The sequence below is a fragment of the Zingiber officinale genome, chromosome 9A, assembly GCF_018446385.1.
Source record: "Zingiber officinale cultivar Zhangliang chromosome 9A, Zo_v1.1, whole genome shotgun sequence".
Lineage (NCBI taxonomy): Eukaryota > Viridiplantae > Streptophyta > Magnoliopsida > Zingiberales > Zingiberaceae > Zingiber > Zingiber officinale.
In genome coordinates this window covers 91,862,688-91,875,092 of record NC_056002.1, presented here as the reverse complement: position 1 = coordinate 91,875,092, position 12,405 = coordinate 91,862,688, and the positions used below count along the sequence as shown (strand labels likewise).

The following is a 12,405-nucleotide window of genomic DNA, read 5'->3' as shown; positions in this document are numbered from 1 at the left end:
ATACATAACCAACTAATAAAAAGAATTATATTTTTTACTATAATCAAATCAATTCCTTACTGTGAAGAATGTTGAACAATATATTGACTTGTTGTATGTGCTTCCAGATGGGAATGCCCCCCTAAATAAAATTTTACAATACGTGTCGATTACATCCCCTCTTGTCAACATTTCTCCATTCACACCAGATAAAAGGGAATACAAATTTAAACAAAAGGGTGGTTCCTCCCAAACTATATCATTTGTAAACCTACAAAGTAAACAAATCACAGATTATTTTTACAAATTTCTTTTTGATAACCTTAGCCCAAATATGTAATCAGATATGCATATATTATACTTTACTATTCAACTATTTAATTTACATACTTTATTTCCTCCAAGGCTTTTAACAAGTACGCCACCTCTTCGTCTTGTTTTTTTTTCTTGGAAGACTTAAATTGCTTCTTCACATACTATGCATACAAACATAAAAGGCAATTAGATAATCCATTATATCTAACAAATTGCAAAGAAATTTGCATATATCGTCTTACAGCAATTGCTTGTTTCCTCATTTTGTCATATTTGGCAAACATTTCTACATCCTTGTCTGCCTCTTCATCAGATTTGTCTTCCATCATTTGTACAATATTAATTTCTTCTTCCATTTTATCCAAACCTATTTTTCCCTTCCCCTTGCCCACAACAACATATTCTTTGACAAATTTTTTTCCTTCTCCTATACTTGTAACTTTTTCCGCAGGCTTACTTATATGTATATTTCTACGCTGCCTCTTAGGTAAAGTTTTGAGACACAATGGACTATCAATTGGAGTATCCCTGTAATCATAGCGACTTCTGTCACATCCTCTCCTACTTCTTGTTATAACACCTACAAGTTCAATTTGAGGATCGTCTACAGGCTCGCTATATTGAGATTCCATGCCTTTTTTTTTCAACTATTTTAAGTAACTCTTTCACCCTCTCCTTCAATTGCATGTTCTCCATTGTTAGCTCTTTATTTATGTTTGCTTGAATAATGCAATTACAACAATCCTTATTAATCTGCCTTCCTCCTACACTCACTTCAATTTGTGATGCCTCCATTGCATGTGGACTATCATCAACGCCAGCAAGGTTCTCAACCAATGATCTTTCATCTTGGTTAGGGATTAGGTCAATCACAACCTGTAAGAATATTAAACCACATGTTAAAACCATACTTTTTTACCAAACTATAGTCAAAGTATTCTAAATTTACCTCTTCAGATGAAACTTGGTTAATCATTTCTCTCACCTTACTAATATGTGAAGGAATATTCCTCCACTTATTTATTCTGGCTCATTTTATTTTGTATGATTTTTGGGTTGGAACATGCTCCAAAAACCATGCCTGATTCACCATGACAAGGGTTAATTATTTTATAATTGTTCGCAAAATATTAAAAATTTTCACACAAATTAAACACTTACTGCCAAAAGACCAGCAAATCCCTTTAGGTAAGGGAGGTTGGTGTTAGCATGTTTTGTCTCAGTTGATGAAAATATGTCCCCAATCTTAGGTAATTGTGGAGCCATAAATTCATGGATTGATTCAACCCAGTTGAATCTATCAAGATTCTCAAAATCATCTACTATATCTATAAGACTTAACGGGACCTTATATGTACTAGAAGAAAATAAGACACAAACAAATATATACAAAATATAGAATTTGCAAAATAATAAAACATCATCTTCGCCTTCAACGCGATTGCCATAAAATTTAAGCAACTCCTCAATTCTTGATCTAGTAGCTTCTTTTTTGTTTGAGAAGTAAGTTAGAAAAAGGTCACTGGGTGCTTTAGCTGAATCAATCGGAATTGAAGCTCCTCGGTCTGCAATACCGAGCAGCAATGAAACGTCTCCTCTTGTGAAGCAAACCGGAACACCTGACCAAGTTAAATTATTATTAGAATTCTACCAACACATACAAAAGTATTTGGAACACCGTGGACATGATACAATGTCATATCAAGAACTGATACTCCATCGTATCAGCCCCACGTTTAGCAAAAGCTTAAATTTTACTATACAACTACTTTGTAATTAAAATACAAATTTATAAATTGTACCTGAGAATCTAAAGGTTTGACTACTTGAATCCCAATTTTCAAATATATTTACCAAAATCCCACGGATGTGCTGCATATCTTCTATGTCCAAAAAAATACGAAAGGGTGACTGTTTGATCAGCACTATGTGTCGGTCATGTAAAATAACACCGCCTCCATGCGTTCCTTTCTTCGTGGATGGTTGAAAAAAACTTTTAAAGTGACTGAGGACACTGTTCCAATGCAGTTTCTGTCCAACATCAACTGAACCCTATACTTTATAAAAATAAAAAAATTTAAATCATACTAGTTCAGCTTCTCAATATCACAGAGTTTGTAAAATGATAACCTTTACAGCTAATTGATGTGGAGAGGATGATGATTCACCCGATCGACGTCTTTGCGCCATTATGATACTAGCTGATTAATGTAATATAAACCCTAAAATCCTTCACTGATAGCTCACGAACACTCCTGGTTTTTAATTAAACTGAAATGCTAGCTAGATGGCGCTTGAGAAAAACTCGAACTGATGGCTCACGAACACTAAACTAGGGTTTCACAAGACCGAGTTGCACTCGCATGTCACGAAGGAGGGAGGTACCCTAATGATCATTTTTTTTAATATCTAAGTTTTTTAAAAATGTGGTTCGGATGCCTGGGAATTGATGACTGATCAGAGGTGTTGGTTGGCGGTAGGGTTATATTCGGTAATATACATCACTTACCTGCGCCTTTTGGTAAATACAAAACCGTGATGCGCTTTTTGGTAAATACATTAACTGTAGTACGCCTTTTGGTAAATTGCTGTAGATTATTTGGAGTGAGCTTGTTGAGCGTTCAGTCTCTGTAAATTTTTTAAGTTTCAATGAATGTTTGTCCACCCAACAGTCCTTTATATTAGTATCTTTTTTCGACTCGTTTTTCAAGCATCGTGTAAATTATGGCCTTGTGTTTCTTCTAATTAGCAATGGCTTATCTACCTAGTCGATCGATCCTTTTTGTTTGCAAGGTCATTGCTTGAACGTTGTAGCGTAGACATAAGTTTAAGGTCGCCGCTCTACCGCTGGCAGTGACAAGGGTTTAAGGTCGCCGCTCGACCGTTGACGGAGGCAAGAGTTTAAGATCATCGCTCGACCGCTGATGGAGACAAGGGTTTAAGGTCACCGCTTGACCGTCAGTGAAGACTAGGGTTTAAGGTCGCCGCTCGATCGTCGGTGAAGACTAGAGTTTAAGGTCGCCGCTCGACCGCTGACGTAGACAAGGGTTTAAGGTCGTCGCTCGACCGTTGATGGAGACAAGGGTTTAAGGTCGTCGCTCGACCGCTGACGGAGACAAGATTTTAAGGTCGTCGCTCGACCATTGATGGAGACAAGGGTTTAAGGTCACCGCTCGACTGTCGGTGAAGACTAGGGCTTAAGGTCGCCTCTCAACTATCGGTGAAGACCGATGTGTCCAGCTAGAGGGGGGGTGAATAGCTTCTCGTCGCTTGCTCTTTGGTTGCGTCATCTTGATGATATGCAGCGGAAAGAAAGACACAACAAACCAAAACGTAACACCTAGGATTTACTTGGTATCCCCTCAAGAAGAAGTGACTAATCCAAGGATCCACACACGACACGCTATCTCCACTAAGAACAACTCCTTCTCGGTCGCAGCCGGAGGCGGAGAAGCCTCATACAAACTCAACTCACACAAGAATAAAATACAAGATATAAATGAAATACACCCTTCTTCTTGGTTACTTGTTGCTTGTTGTTGCCTCTTGAATCTTGGGAATGCACCCAAGTGCCTTCAAGAACAGGCGGCGAAGATCGGAAGAAGCTCGCGTGAAAATCGTTGAAGATCGCAGGAGAAGAACGCAAAGTTCTGACGAAGAAAATGCTCCGCCCAGGCTATATACAGTGCCTCCAATTGATTGAAATCAACCCCAATCGATTGTCACGTCAGCACCGCTCCATCACAGCCGTCCATCACCTGCATCCTATGCAACGGTCGAATCCCAATCGATCGTCCAATCGATTGGGACAGTCTGAATCGATCCATCGATCGATTCAGATGCTTTCTATGTTCTCGCGATCGCGTGAGAACTCCCAGCTCCAATCAATTGACCGATCGATTAGAGATTCCCAATCGATTGGGAAGGCCTCCGTGCTCGCGACTCATGCTCCCAATCGATCGACCAATTGATTGGGTCATTTCTTCCTTCGCAGCACACTCCAATCGATCGGCTGATCGATTGGATCCTGGTTTAATCGATTGCCTAATCGATTGACCATCCTGTACTTGACTCAATCTCAACTCCAAAGTCTCCAACCCAACTCCCAATCAACCGTGACCTGTTGGATCTCCATGCCTATTGGCCACACCCGACCAACCTCGAACTAGCCTTATAGCCTCCTCCATCAGCCTCACGTCCCTCGGATATCTCTCCATCCTTCATGCCTTCCTTCAGAAGCTTCCTTCGGCCTCGTCCTAGTTGTTGGGTCTTCCTTGCCAAGTCATACCAGGACTTAACTTGCCAAGAGCACATGCTTGGACTTACACCCTTTGCCAAGATCACACTTGGACTTTCCAATTGCCTGGCTCCTCACCAGGACTTTCTCCTTTGCCAAGATCACACTTGAACTTTCCAATTGCCTGGCTCCTCACCAGGACTTTCTCCTTTGCCAAGATCACACTTGAACTTTCCAATTGCCTGGCTCCTCACCAGGACTTTCTCCTTTGCCAAGATCACACTTGAACTTTCCAATTGCCTGGCTCCTCACCAGGACTTTTCACTTGCCTAGCTCCTCACCAGGACTTTCCAATTGTCTGGCTCCTCACCAGGACTTTCTCCTGCTTAGCTCCTCACTAGGACTTTCCCGTTGCCTGGCTCCTCACCAGGACTTTCTCCTGCCTAGCTCCTCACTAGGACTTTCCCGTTGCCTGGCTCCTCACCAGGACTTTCCCCTGCCTAGCTCCTCACTAGGACTTTCCAAATGCCAAACATTCAGTTAGGACTTTCCCAGTCAAGTCTCCTGTCAACCTTGACCTACTTGACTTGTATTCTCATCAACCTGATCAACCCTTTGACCATCTCCATAAGCGGACGATTGCTCCAGCAATCTCATTATATTGTCAAACATCAAAACTAAAATCCTGACTCAAGCTTGACTCAACTCAAGCTTAGTCAAACTGGTCAAACTTGACCTAGGGAAATTGCCCCAACAATCTCCCCCTTTTTGATGTTTGACAATACCTCTAAGTTAGGCTTAATCCCATAGCCTTAACATCTTCTTTATACCAAGGCTAAATCTCATAGCCTTAACCTCTTCTTTATCACAAGGCTAAATCTCATAGTCTTAACCTCTTCTTTATACTAAGGCTAAATCTCATAGCCTTAAACTCTTCTTTATCATAAGGCTAAATCGCATAGCCTTAACCCTTTCATAACAAGGCATGAATGAATGTTTTTTTCATTCTCTCCCTTTCCTAGAGGGCAAACTCCCCCTGCTTGGGATGAAGGCCTAACTTAACCTTCCATTCTCCCCCTTTGTCACACATCAAAAACTGAAAACAAACTCTTCTCCATAAGAGTTAACTCTACGTTGTTTACAACCTCATATGTTGTTAACAACCCCACAATAAAGATCTCATATTCTTCATTGCCGCCTAAGCTCCCCCTTGAGCTCTACTTCACTTCACAATGCTCATCCTAGAATATGCATCAACTTCCCAATGAAACTCTCATTCATTGTATTCAATGTTCCCCCTTGAGCAGTAATCTTATTCTCAATGCTTATCCAAGAGCATTTTTCACTTTACCAATGAAGGTCTGATCCCCTTCATTAATTCAATGCTCCCCCTTGAGCAGTAACCTACTCCACAATGCTTATCCGAGAGCATTTATCATCCTAGCAATGAAGATAACCAATCTTCTATTGTTCCCCAATACTCGACCCTGAGTATTATCCATCACGAAGGTTTAACCCCCTTCCAAGGTCCTTGAAGATAAATTTTCATGCATTCAAGGAGTAACTCCCCCTAAAAACATGGTCAAACTTTTGTCATATCACCAACAATGACTCGGAGTTCCTAAACAGTTAGGAAAATCAAAACTTGAAATTTTGAGGTTCAAAATTCAATAATGAAACTAAACCCCAACCTAAACTTCACCTAAGTCTACCTTGACCAATCCATACTTGCTTTCATCATGAACACTCCCCCTAAATGTATACAAATGTATTCCAAGAGATTTGGAATGGTTATTGGAACTTGAAGTGACTTAATGTGCTAAAATCAGGCTTTTCCAGCCATAATCAGACTTCCCAATCGATTAAAGTTGGGACTCAATCGATTGAAGCTACTTCAATCGATCCATTGATCGATTTCGCAAGCTTCTGCTTGCAAAAATTCCTTCTGAATCGATCGACTGATCGATCCATCCTGGGTCAATCGATCGGCTGATCGATTCACTAACCTTCTATTCATGGGAATGAACTTTCCAATCAATCGGCTGATCGATCGAAACTCATCCAATTGATCGATTGATAGATTGAGTTTCTGATTTCTCTGAAATTCAATTTCAGTAGACGTTAGAAACTCCCCAATAATTCGACACACCTCTAAAAATCATGAAAACTCATGTAGACATTATTTAGGGTATATTCTATCAAGGAAAAATAGTTTTCTATGAAAATACTTTCTATTTTCAAAGATTGACACAAACTTGAGACCTTGTAAAAACTTTAATATTTTCTTCCAAGTTTGTGTCTAACTATTTAATGATGATTACTATCAAAAGATAGTCTTCACCAAGGTTTTCCAAAAGCCTTTTAAAATCATTTTCAAAACCAATATCCAACCATGTTCCTTGGGATCAATGCACATGACTTGTACATTAACTTTCCCAATGATTGGAAAATACATAACTATGTATTTTGATGTACCTAAAACTCAACAAGATGCACTAAATCAACATCTTGAGTTTTGTTCACCATCCTAACATCTCACTTGTATCTAATGTGTACTAAAACACATACAAGTCACTTTATGGTTCTTTGTGAGATGTATATTTGGTTTTGCCCTAAACTAAGGGATCATGCATAACTATCTAGGTATTATGAAACTTATGATCATCTACCTAGGATGTCACTTGGTGTCATCCCACTTGTTAAGATATTTACCATTCATGATAAATGTCTTTTGTCCTTAATTACAAGGAAATTAACATAATGCATGATGTTACATGGCATATATCAAAATGAGCAATTTTAAATGTTATAGCTACATGATGTCACTACAACAAAAACATTAAAAGACAACGGTTAAAAATCGTTGTCGTAGGCCCTTTAAAACCGTTGTAACTGGCAGTGTTGTTAAAAGTGGAGGCTACGACAACGGTTTTAAACCGTTGTCTTTTGAATGAAAAGACAACAGTTTTGCAACGGTTTTAAACCGTTGTCTTTGAATGAAAAGACAACGGTTTAAAACCGTTGTTGTTTAGAGCATTTTTTATTAACACTGCTAGTTTACAACAGTTTTTGGGGCTTTGACAACGGTTTTTAACCGTTGTCTTTGAGGGTGATAGACAACAACAACAGTTTTAGATCATTGTCTTTTAAATTATTATCTTTTAATACCAATATATCATATTTCAATATAAATATATAATAAAGAATCATAATCACAAAAGAAAGAATATTTTCCATATCAATGTCATTCAAAATGTTACTTATACAAGAATTATATTACAATCACAAAAGAAAAAACATGTCTAATATTCAAATAAAATTTATCCCAATACAAATAAACAAATAAACTTCATTTACAACTAATGAATAATTGTCAAAAGACTAGAAACTTGTGATGGTGGTTCATGCCATGTAGGATTGCAAGTAATTATTGTCAACTCAAGCCCCATCAAAATCTTCAACTTGTAGAATTTCATCGGACTCCTCTTTCTCACTTGTTGATTCTTCCATATCAACCTTTTCCAACATTCTGGATTTTTGTGAATCAAAGTATGTGAGCAAAGCACCAAAAATAAAAGGGAAGAATATAATACCTGTAGAAGACGTAAAACAGGGTTGATAGCTGAAATTTGGAGAAATGTAGTTGCTACAATCACAATAACAGATTTGATAAATCATACTCTTCAAGTACCCCATTCATATCGGCAAATAAAACCACAACATAAAACTTTGTCAATAGAACCTGCAAAATATAAACATATATTAGAAGAGTTCATCTTTATCTGAAGCACTAGTAACTCTTGACCATATACAATTTTTGATACAAGGAGAAAGTTTCATGAAGGTTTATCCTAGACCTGCAAATGAAGCTACTTTTTAGTGTTGTATTAATGTAAATGGTTTTCCAAGTTTTGAAGTATTAATAAAACTCGACTTAATGAAGTTAAAGCTTATCCTAGAGCTCAATAAGTTTCTCATGTGACCTGCTGTAGGAAATTCTAAGAAACAACATAACAAGCCTTCTGGCAGTACAAAAACGAAGTCTGCTGAAACAGAAATTTCTGTCTCAAGACTTGACATACCTGTTGGCCTCATCAAAAAAGTTCAGAAGCACCCAGATGCAGATTCACTCTATGTTGAAGAAATTGATGTCGGTGAAGAATCCCCTCGAACAGTTGTTAGTGGCCTCGTGAAATATATTCCTCTTGAGGAAATGCAGGTTTATTTTGCTTCCCTTTTCAAATTTTCTTCCATTTGGATGTGAATTTCCTATGTTCTCTAAATCACTGGTGCAGAATCGGAAGGTTTGTGTCCTTTGTAACTTGAAGCCTGCAACCATGAGGGGCATTAAGTCACAAGCAATGGTCTTGGCTGCATCAAACGATGACCACACAAAGTTAAGTCGTTAACTCTGCCTCCATTCTTACAAGTCTTTGCTTTTACTAACCTGTTAGTTTTTTAGTATTATAATATTGGTTGGTTTACCTGGGAAATTATCATCTTTACATGTGATCATTCATCAAGAACGACTAATGAATTCATTTTGTTTCCAGGTTGAGTTAGTTGATCCACCATCATCAGCCAAGGTTGGTGAACGAGTGACCTTTCTGGGATACTCAGGCGAACCAAACAGCGTCTTAAACGCCAAGAGCAAAGTTTGGGAGAAGCTGCAGGTTGATCTGCAGTCTAATAAAGAGTGGTTGCCTGTTATAAGGATGTGCCTTTCACAACATCTGCTGGTGTTTGTAAAGTTTCGTCTATCACAAATGGAGCCATAAGGTAGACAATCTGCCTTTTTACATTAAGGTCCAATGCATTATAAACCAAAAATTATAACAAGTATGAGGTCAAAAAAGTATTGAACAACAAACATAAATCTTAAATGAGTTTCATATGCTAAATAAACTCCATCAAGAAACTACTACTTGATTAAAGGATAAAATTTCTAGTCTTAGTGAAAGTGCAGGCTCAACTTGCAACTTTAATCAACTTATTCAAGCAATAGCGAATACAACTTGATCAAGGGCTTCATGTAATTCCCACTAGTGGGTGATTCTTAATCAACAATTATTATCTTAAAGGAGAGATCAAGGGATTCTCGGATAAATCTATTGTAGCATTGCATAAACTAAGCTAACTAAGCTCTGACAGATCTTGTTTCGCCATCAAGTTTCTAGAAACAAAATAAAACCATTAGTGTGTTTAAGAAAACAAAGACTTCTAATCTACTTATCTGTCAAGCGCCCAAGAGGTATGCGTTTCATCAAGACTAATAATCTGTGAATAAAGTCAATAGGAGATTAAGGACTAAGATTAAGGGCACTTTCAAAGAGGAACAATTATAACGTCAAGCATAAGGAAAAATATAGAATTAAGTAAATTATATAGTAGCCCAGCACAAGTGACACAATAGACTTCTTCCGAGATAACTAAGATATTAACAGACTTATTTTGCACTCATTTCTATCTCAAGAATATTCCATTAAGAGGGAAAAAGCTAAACTAGATGCAAACTAACCTTTCCATTCGGCATTGCAAGTTTTTCTTTGATTCGCTCGATCTCTACGATTAGAAAAATGAGAAGGCAATAAGAAATAATCATAAGAAATCTAATACATAAAGGAGTATAAAAGAATCTGACAATGTTTACTCGCATTGGAAGAATAAATTATATCATTGGATTATAGCACCAGAAAAACATGCTAATTACATCAATTTTTAATCTCTAAAGTCAACACAAGGATGTCACTAGATGCTAACCAATTTGCACTTGTCACTAGATGCTTGAAAGATCTTAAAGTGAAAAACTATGGAAAATTGGCAAATATTAATCAAAGGACTACATAATGGAGAGAAAGAATAGCAACATCTAATAGTTATCACACATTGCAATAAACTATGAGAAAGGTAGCACACAGATATAATTAGAAATTCTTCACAATTCTAACATGCTTAAAAAAAATCAGTATGGGGAAGTATTAGCAAATAAAGGACTAGATCTAATTAAATGAGTCAAAGAAATCACCTTCTCACATGTCTCTCGTTCTACTGTGAAATCTTACAGCATAGTTACACAGATCTAATGGATCAGAGCCAGGTCAAAAATGTAGCAGACAATCTTAATTCATTACAGGAAAGATGTGTGATGAGAACCATATCCACTGTGGGTCTCAATTACTTCAAGCTGGCGGAGGGCAATCCAAAGCACTCGCTTAGCTCTATAATTCAATATTCCAAGTTCGCATATCTTGGATGTTCTAACATCTACACCTAGAAGATATCCAAGCATAACAGGTCAATGTCAATGCATATTGAAGCTAGAAATTAGCAGTTTGAAAGGATAGCAAAGAGATTCATCATGTGCATTGAGCTTGTTAGCACTTCTAAGGTAAAGGTGCCACAACAATAATCTTTTAGTCTATACCATGAATCCAAACATACATCTTATAGGGAAATTGAATCTGCTTGGAGCTTATTCATGAATAAGCACCTGTTGTCAACAATAATCATATTGAAGCTTTGGAAGCATCTTATACATACACAAACAAAAGGGAAATTGTAGATGAATTAAGGCATGCTTGTACTATAATACCTTGTCTTCAGGCACATGATCATGTGAGTGATCTCCATGCCCTTCCCAAGGATGACGCCAACCCTGAATAGGTGTTTGTACAACAGTTATATTGAGATGACCAAGGTATAGGATGATATTCATAGTAAGGTAATTTACCAAGACTACTGGTCCATCTTGCTTGGCCCTATAAAGAATCCAAAACCTGCAAAGGAATGTATATTCACATGGATCATCATGGTTATGTTTGAAAAAAATGAAAGCATTATTTAGAAAAAACCAGCATTTAAAAGACATTTTTTTAATCTGTCATTTGATTTAATGTTTGCAAGGAAAAAGATCTCGGCAGAAATATTATTGTAGAAATTGGATGAAAATTGTTATTTGTTTCATCATATTTGTGTCAAAGTCAGTAAAAGTCGTGAGGTGTTGAATTGAAATGCCCACATAGTAACCCATAGGGAGAAAAACATGTCAGGAATATATTACTTTTGCAATAAGATAAACACCAGAACTATCTCTCCACTTGAGCATATTAACAAACATGATCTCTGCCTTAGACATGTTGAAGTTCCGCAATCACAAAAATCTGCAGAGAAGAATAGAAAGCTATAGCATCAATAGTAAAATTCTTTCACACGATATAGAACTAGGACATGTATGATCAATATAATAATAAGAAGGATTCAAAAAGAGAAATTTCTTCCAGCTACTTAACAAATGTATTCTAGCCATACCGGAGAAGTGTATGGTAGTCATCATACTTCTCAGGTAGCTGACCCTTCGATAGTAGTGTGTCCCTCAACGACTTCACCACTTTCTCCTCATTCGGATCGTGGACGCCTTGGAACATCGTTGGAAATGCATTGCTTTTGCTGACCTTAGTGAGCGATTTCTACAAGGACCTGAAGGTCAATTTTGAAGTCAAAGGGGGCTTCTTCTTCTCGGGCTCCGGAAAATGCCAATGTGATTCCAAAGGTCCGTAGAACGTGTTTGTCCTTCTCGTCTGCTTCTGTTCCTCAGTGGTCGTCGAATTCCTCCTCGAAGAGTCACCATTGGACCTGGCTGTAGGATAGTTACCCTTCCACCAAGAACTCATTTCGCTTACCAGCTTTCTTTATCTCCTAAATTTCGCAGAATGCCTAGTTTTGACAGAAGATGGAGGTGGAGGTTGGAGGGAAAAGCCTGGCTTCCCTGGAATAACTTCAAGCGCTGAGTGGAAGCCATGGAAAGGAGATCGCCCTCCATCTTCAAATGATCTGTAGAAGAAAAGGAAAAAGCAAAGAATATGAAAGCGTGCGAT

The 12,405-nt window shown here is 37.8% G+C and overlaps 1 protein-coding gene and 1 long non-coding RNA gene across 2 annotated transcripts; one reads left to right on the top strand and one right to left on the bottom strand.

Annotated features, from left to right (window-relative positions):
- The first annotated feature begins 8,279 nt into the window (after window positions 1-8,279).
- LOC122021071 (probable methionine--tRNA ligase) lies at window positions 8,280-9,494 on the top strand. Its single transcript, XM_042579148.1, has 3 exons — window positions 8,280-8,750; window positions 8,827-8,928; window positions 9,085-9,494. Exons 1-3 carry the CDS (start codon window positions 8,745-8,747, stop codon window positions 9,307-9,309), a joined length of 333 nt encoding a protein of 110 aa, XP_042435082.1. The 5' UTR covers window positions 8,280-8,744; the 3' UTR covers window positions 9,310-9,494.
- LOC122021072 lies at window positions 8,751-11,955 on the bottom strand. The gene is made up of 4 exons (XR_006122441.1): window positions 11,262-11,955; window positions 11,124-11,186; window positions 10,557-10,801; window positions 8,751-8,860 (listed from the first exon to the last, which is right to left on the bottom strand). It is a non-coding gene; the product is annotated as an uncharacterized LOC122021072 (long non-coding RNA).
- Between the last annotated feature and the right edge of the window lie 450 nt (window positions 11,956-12,405).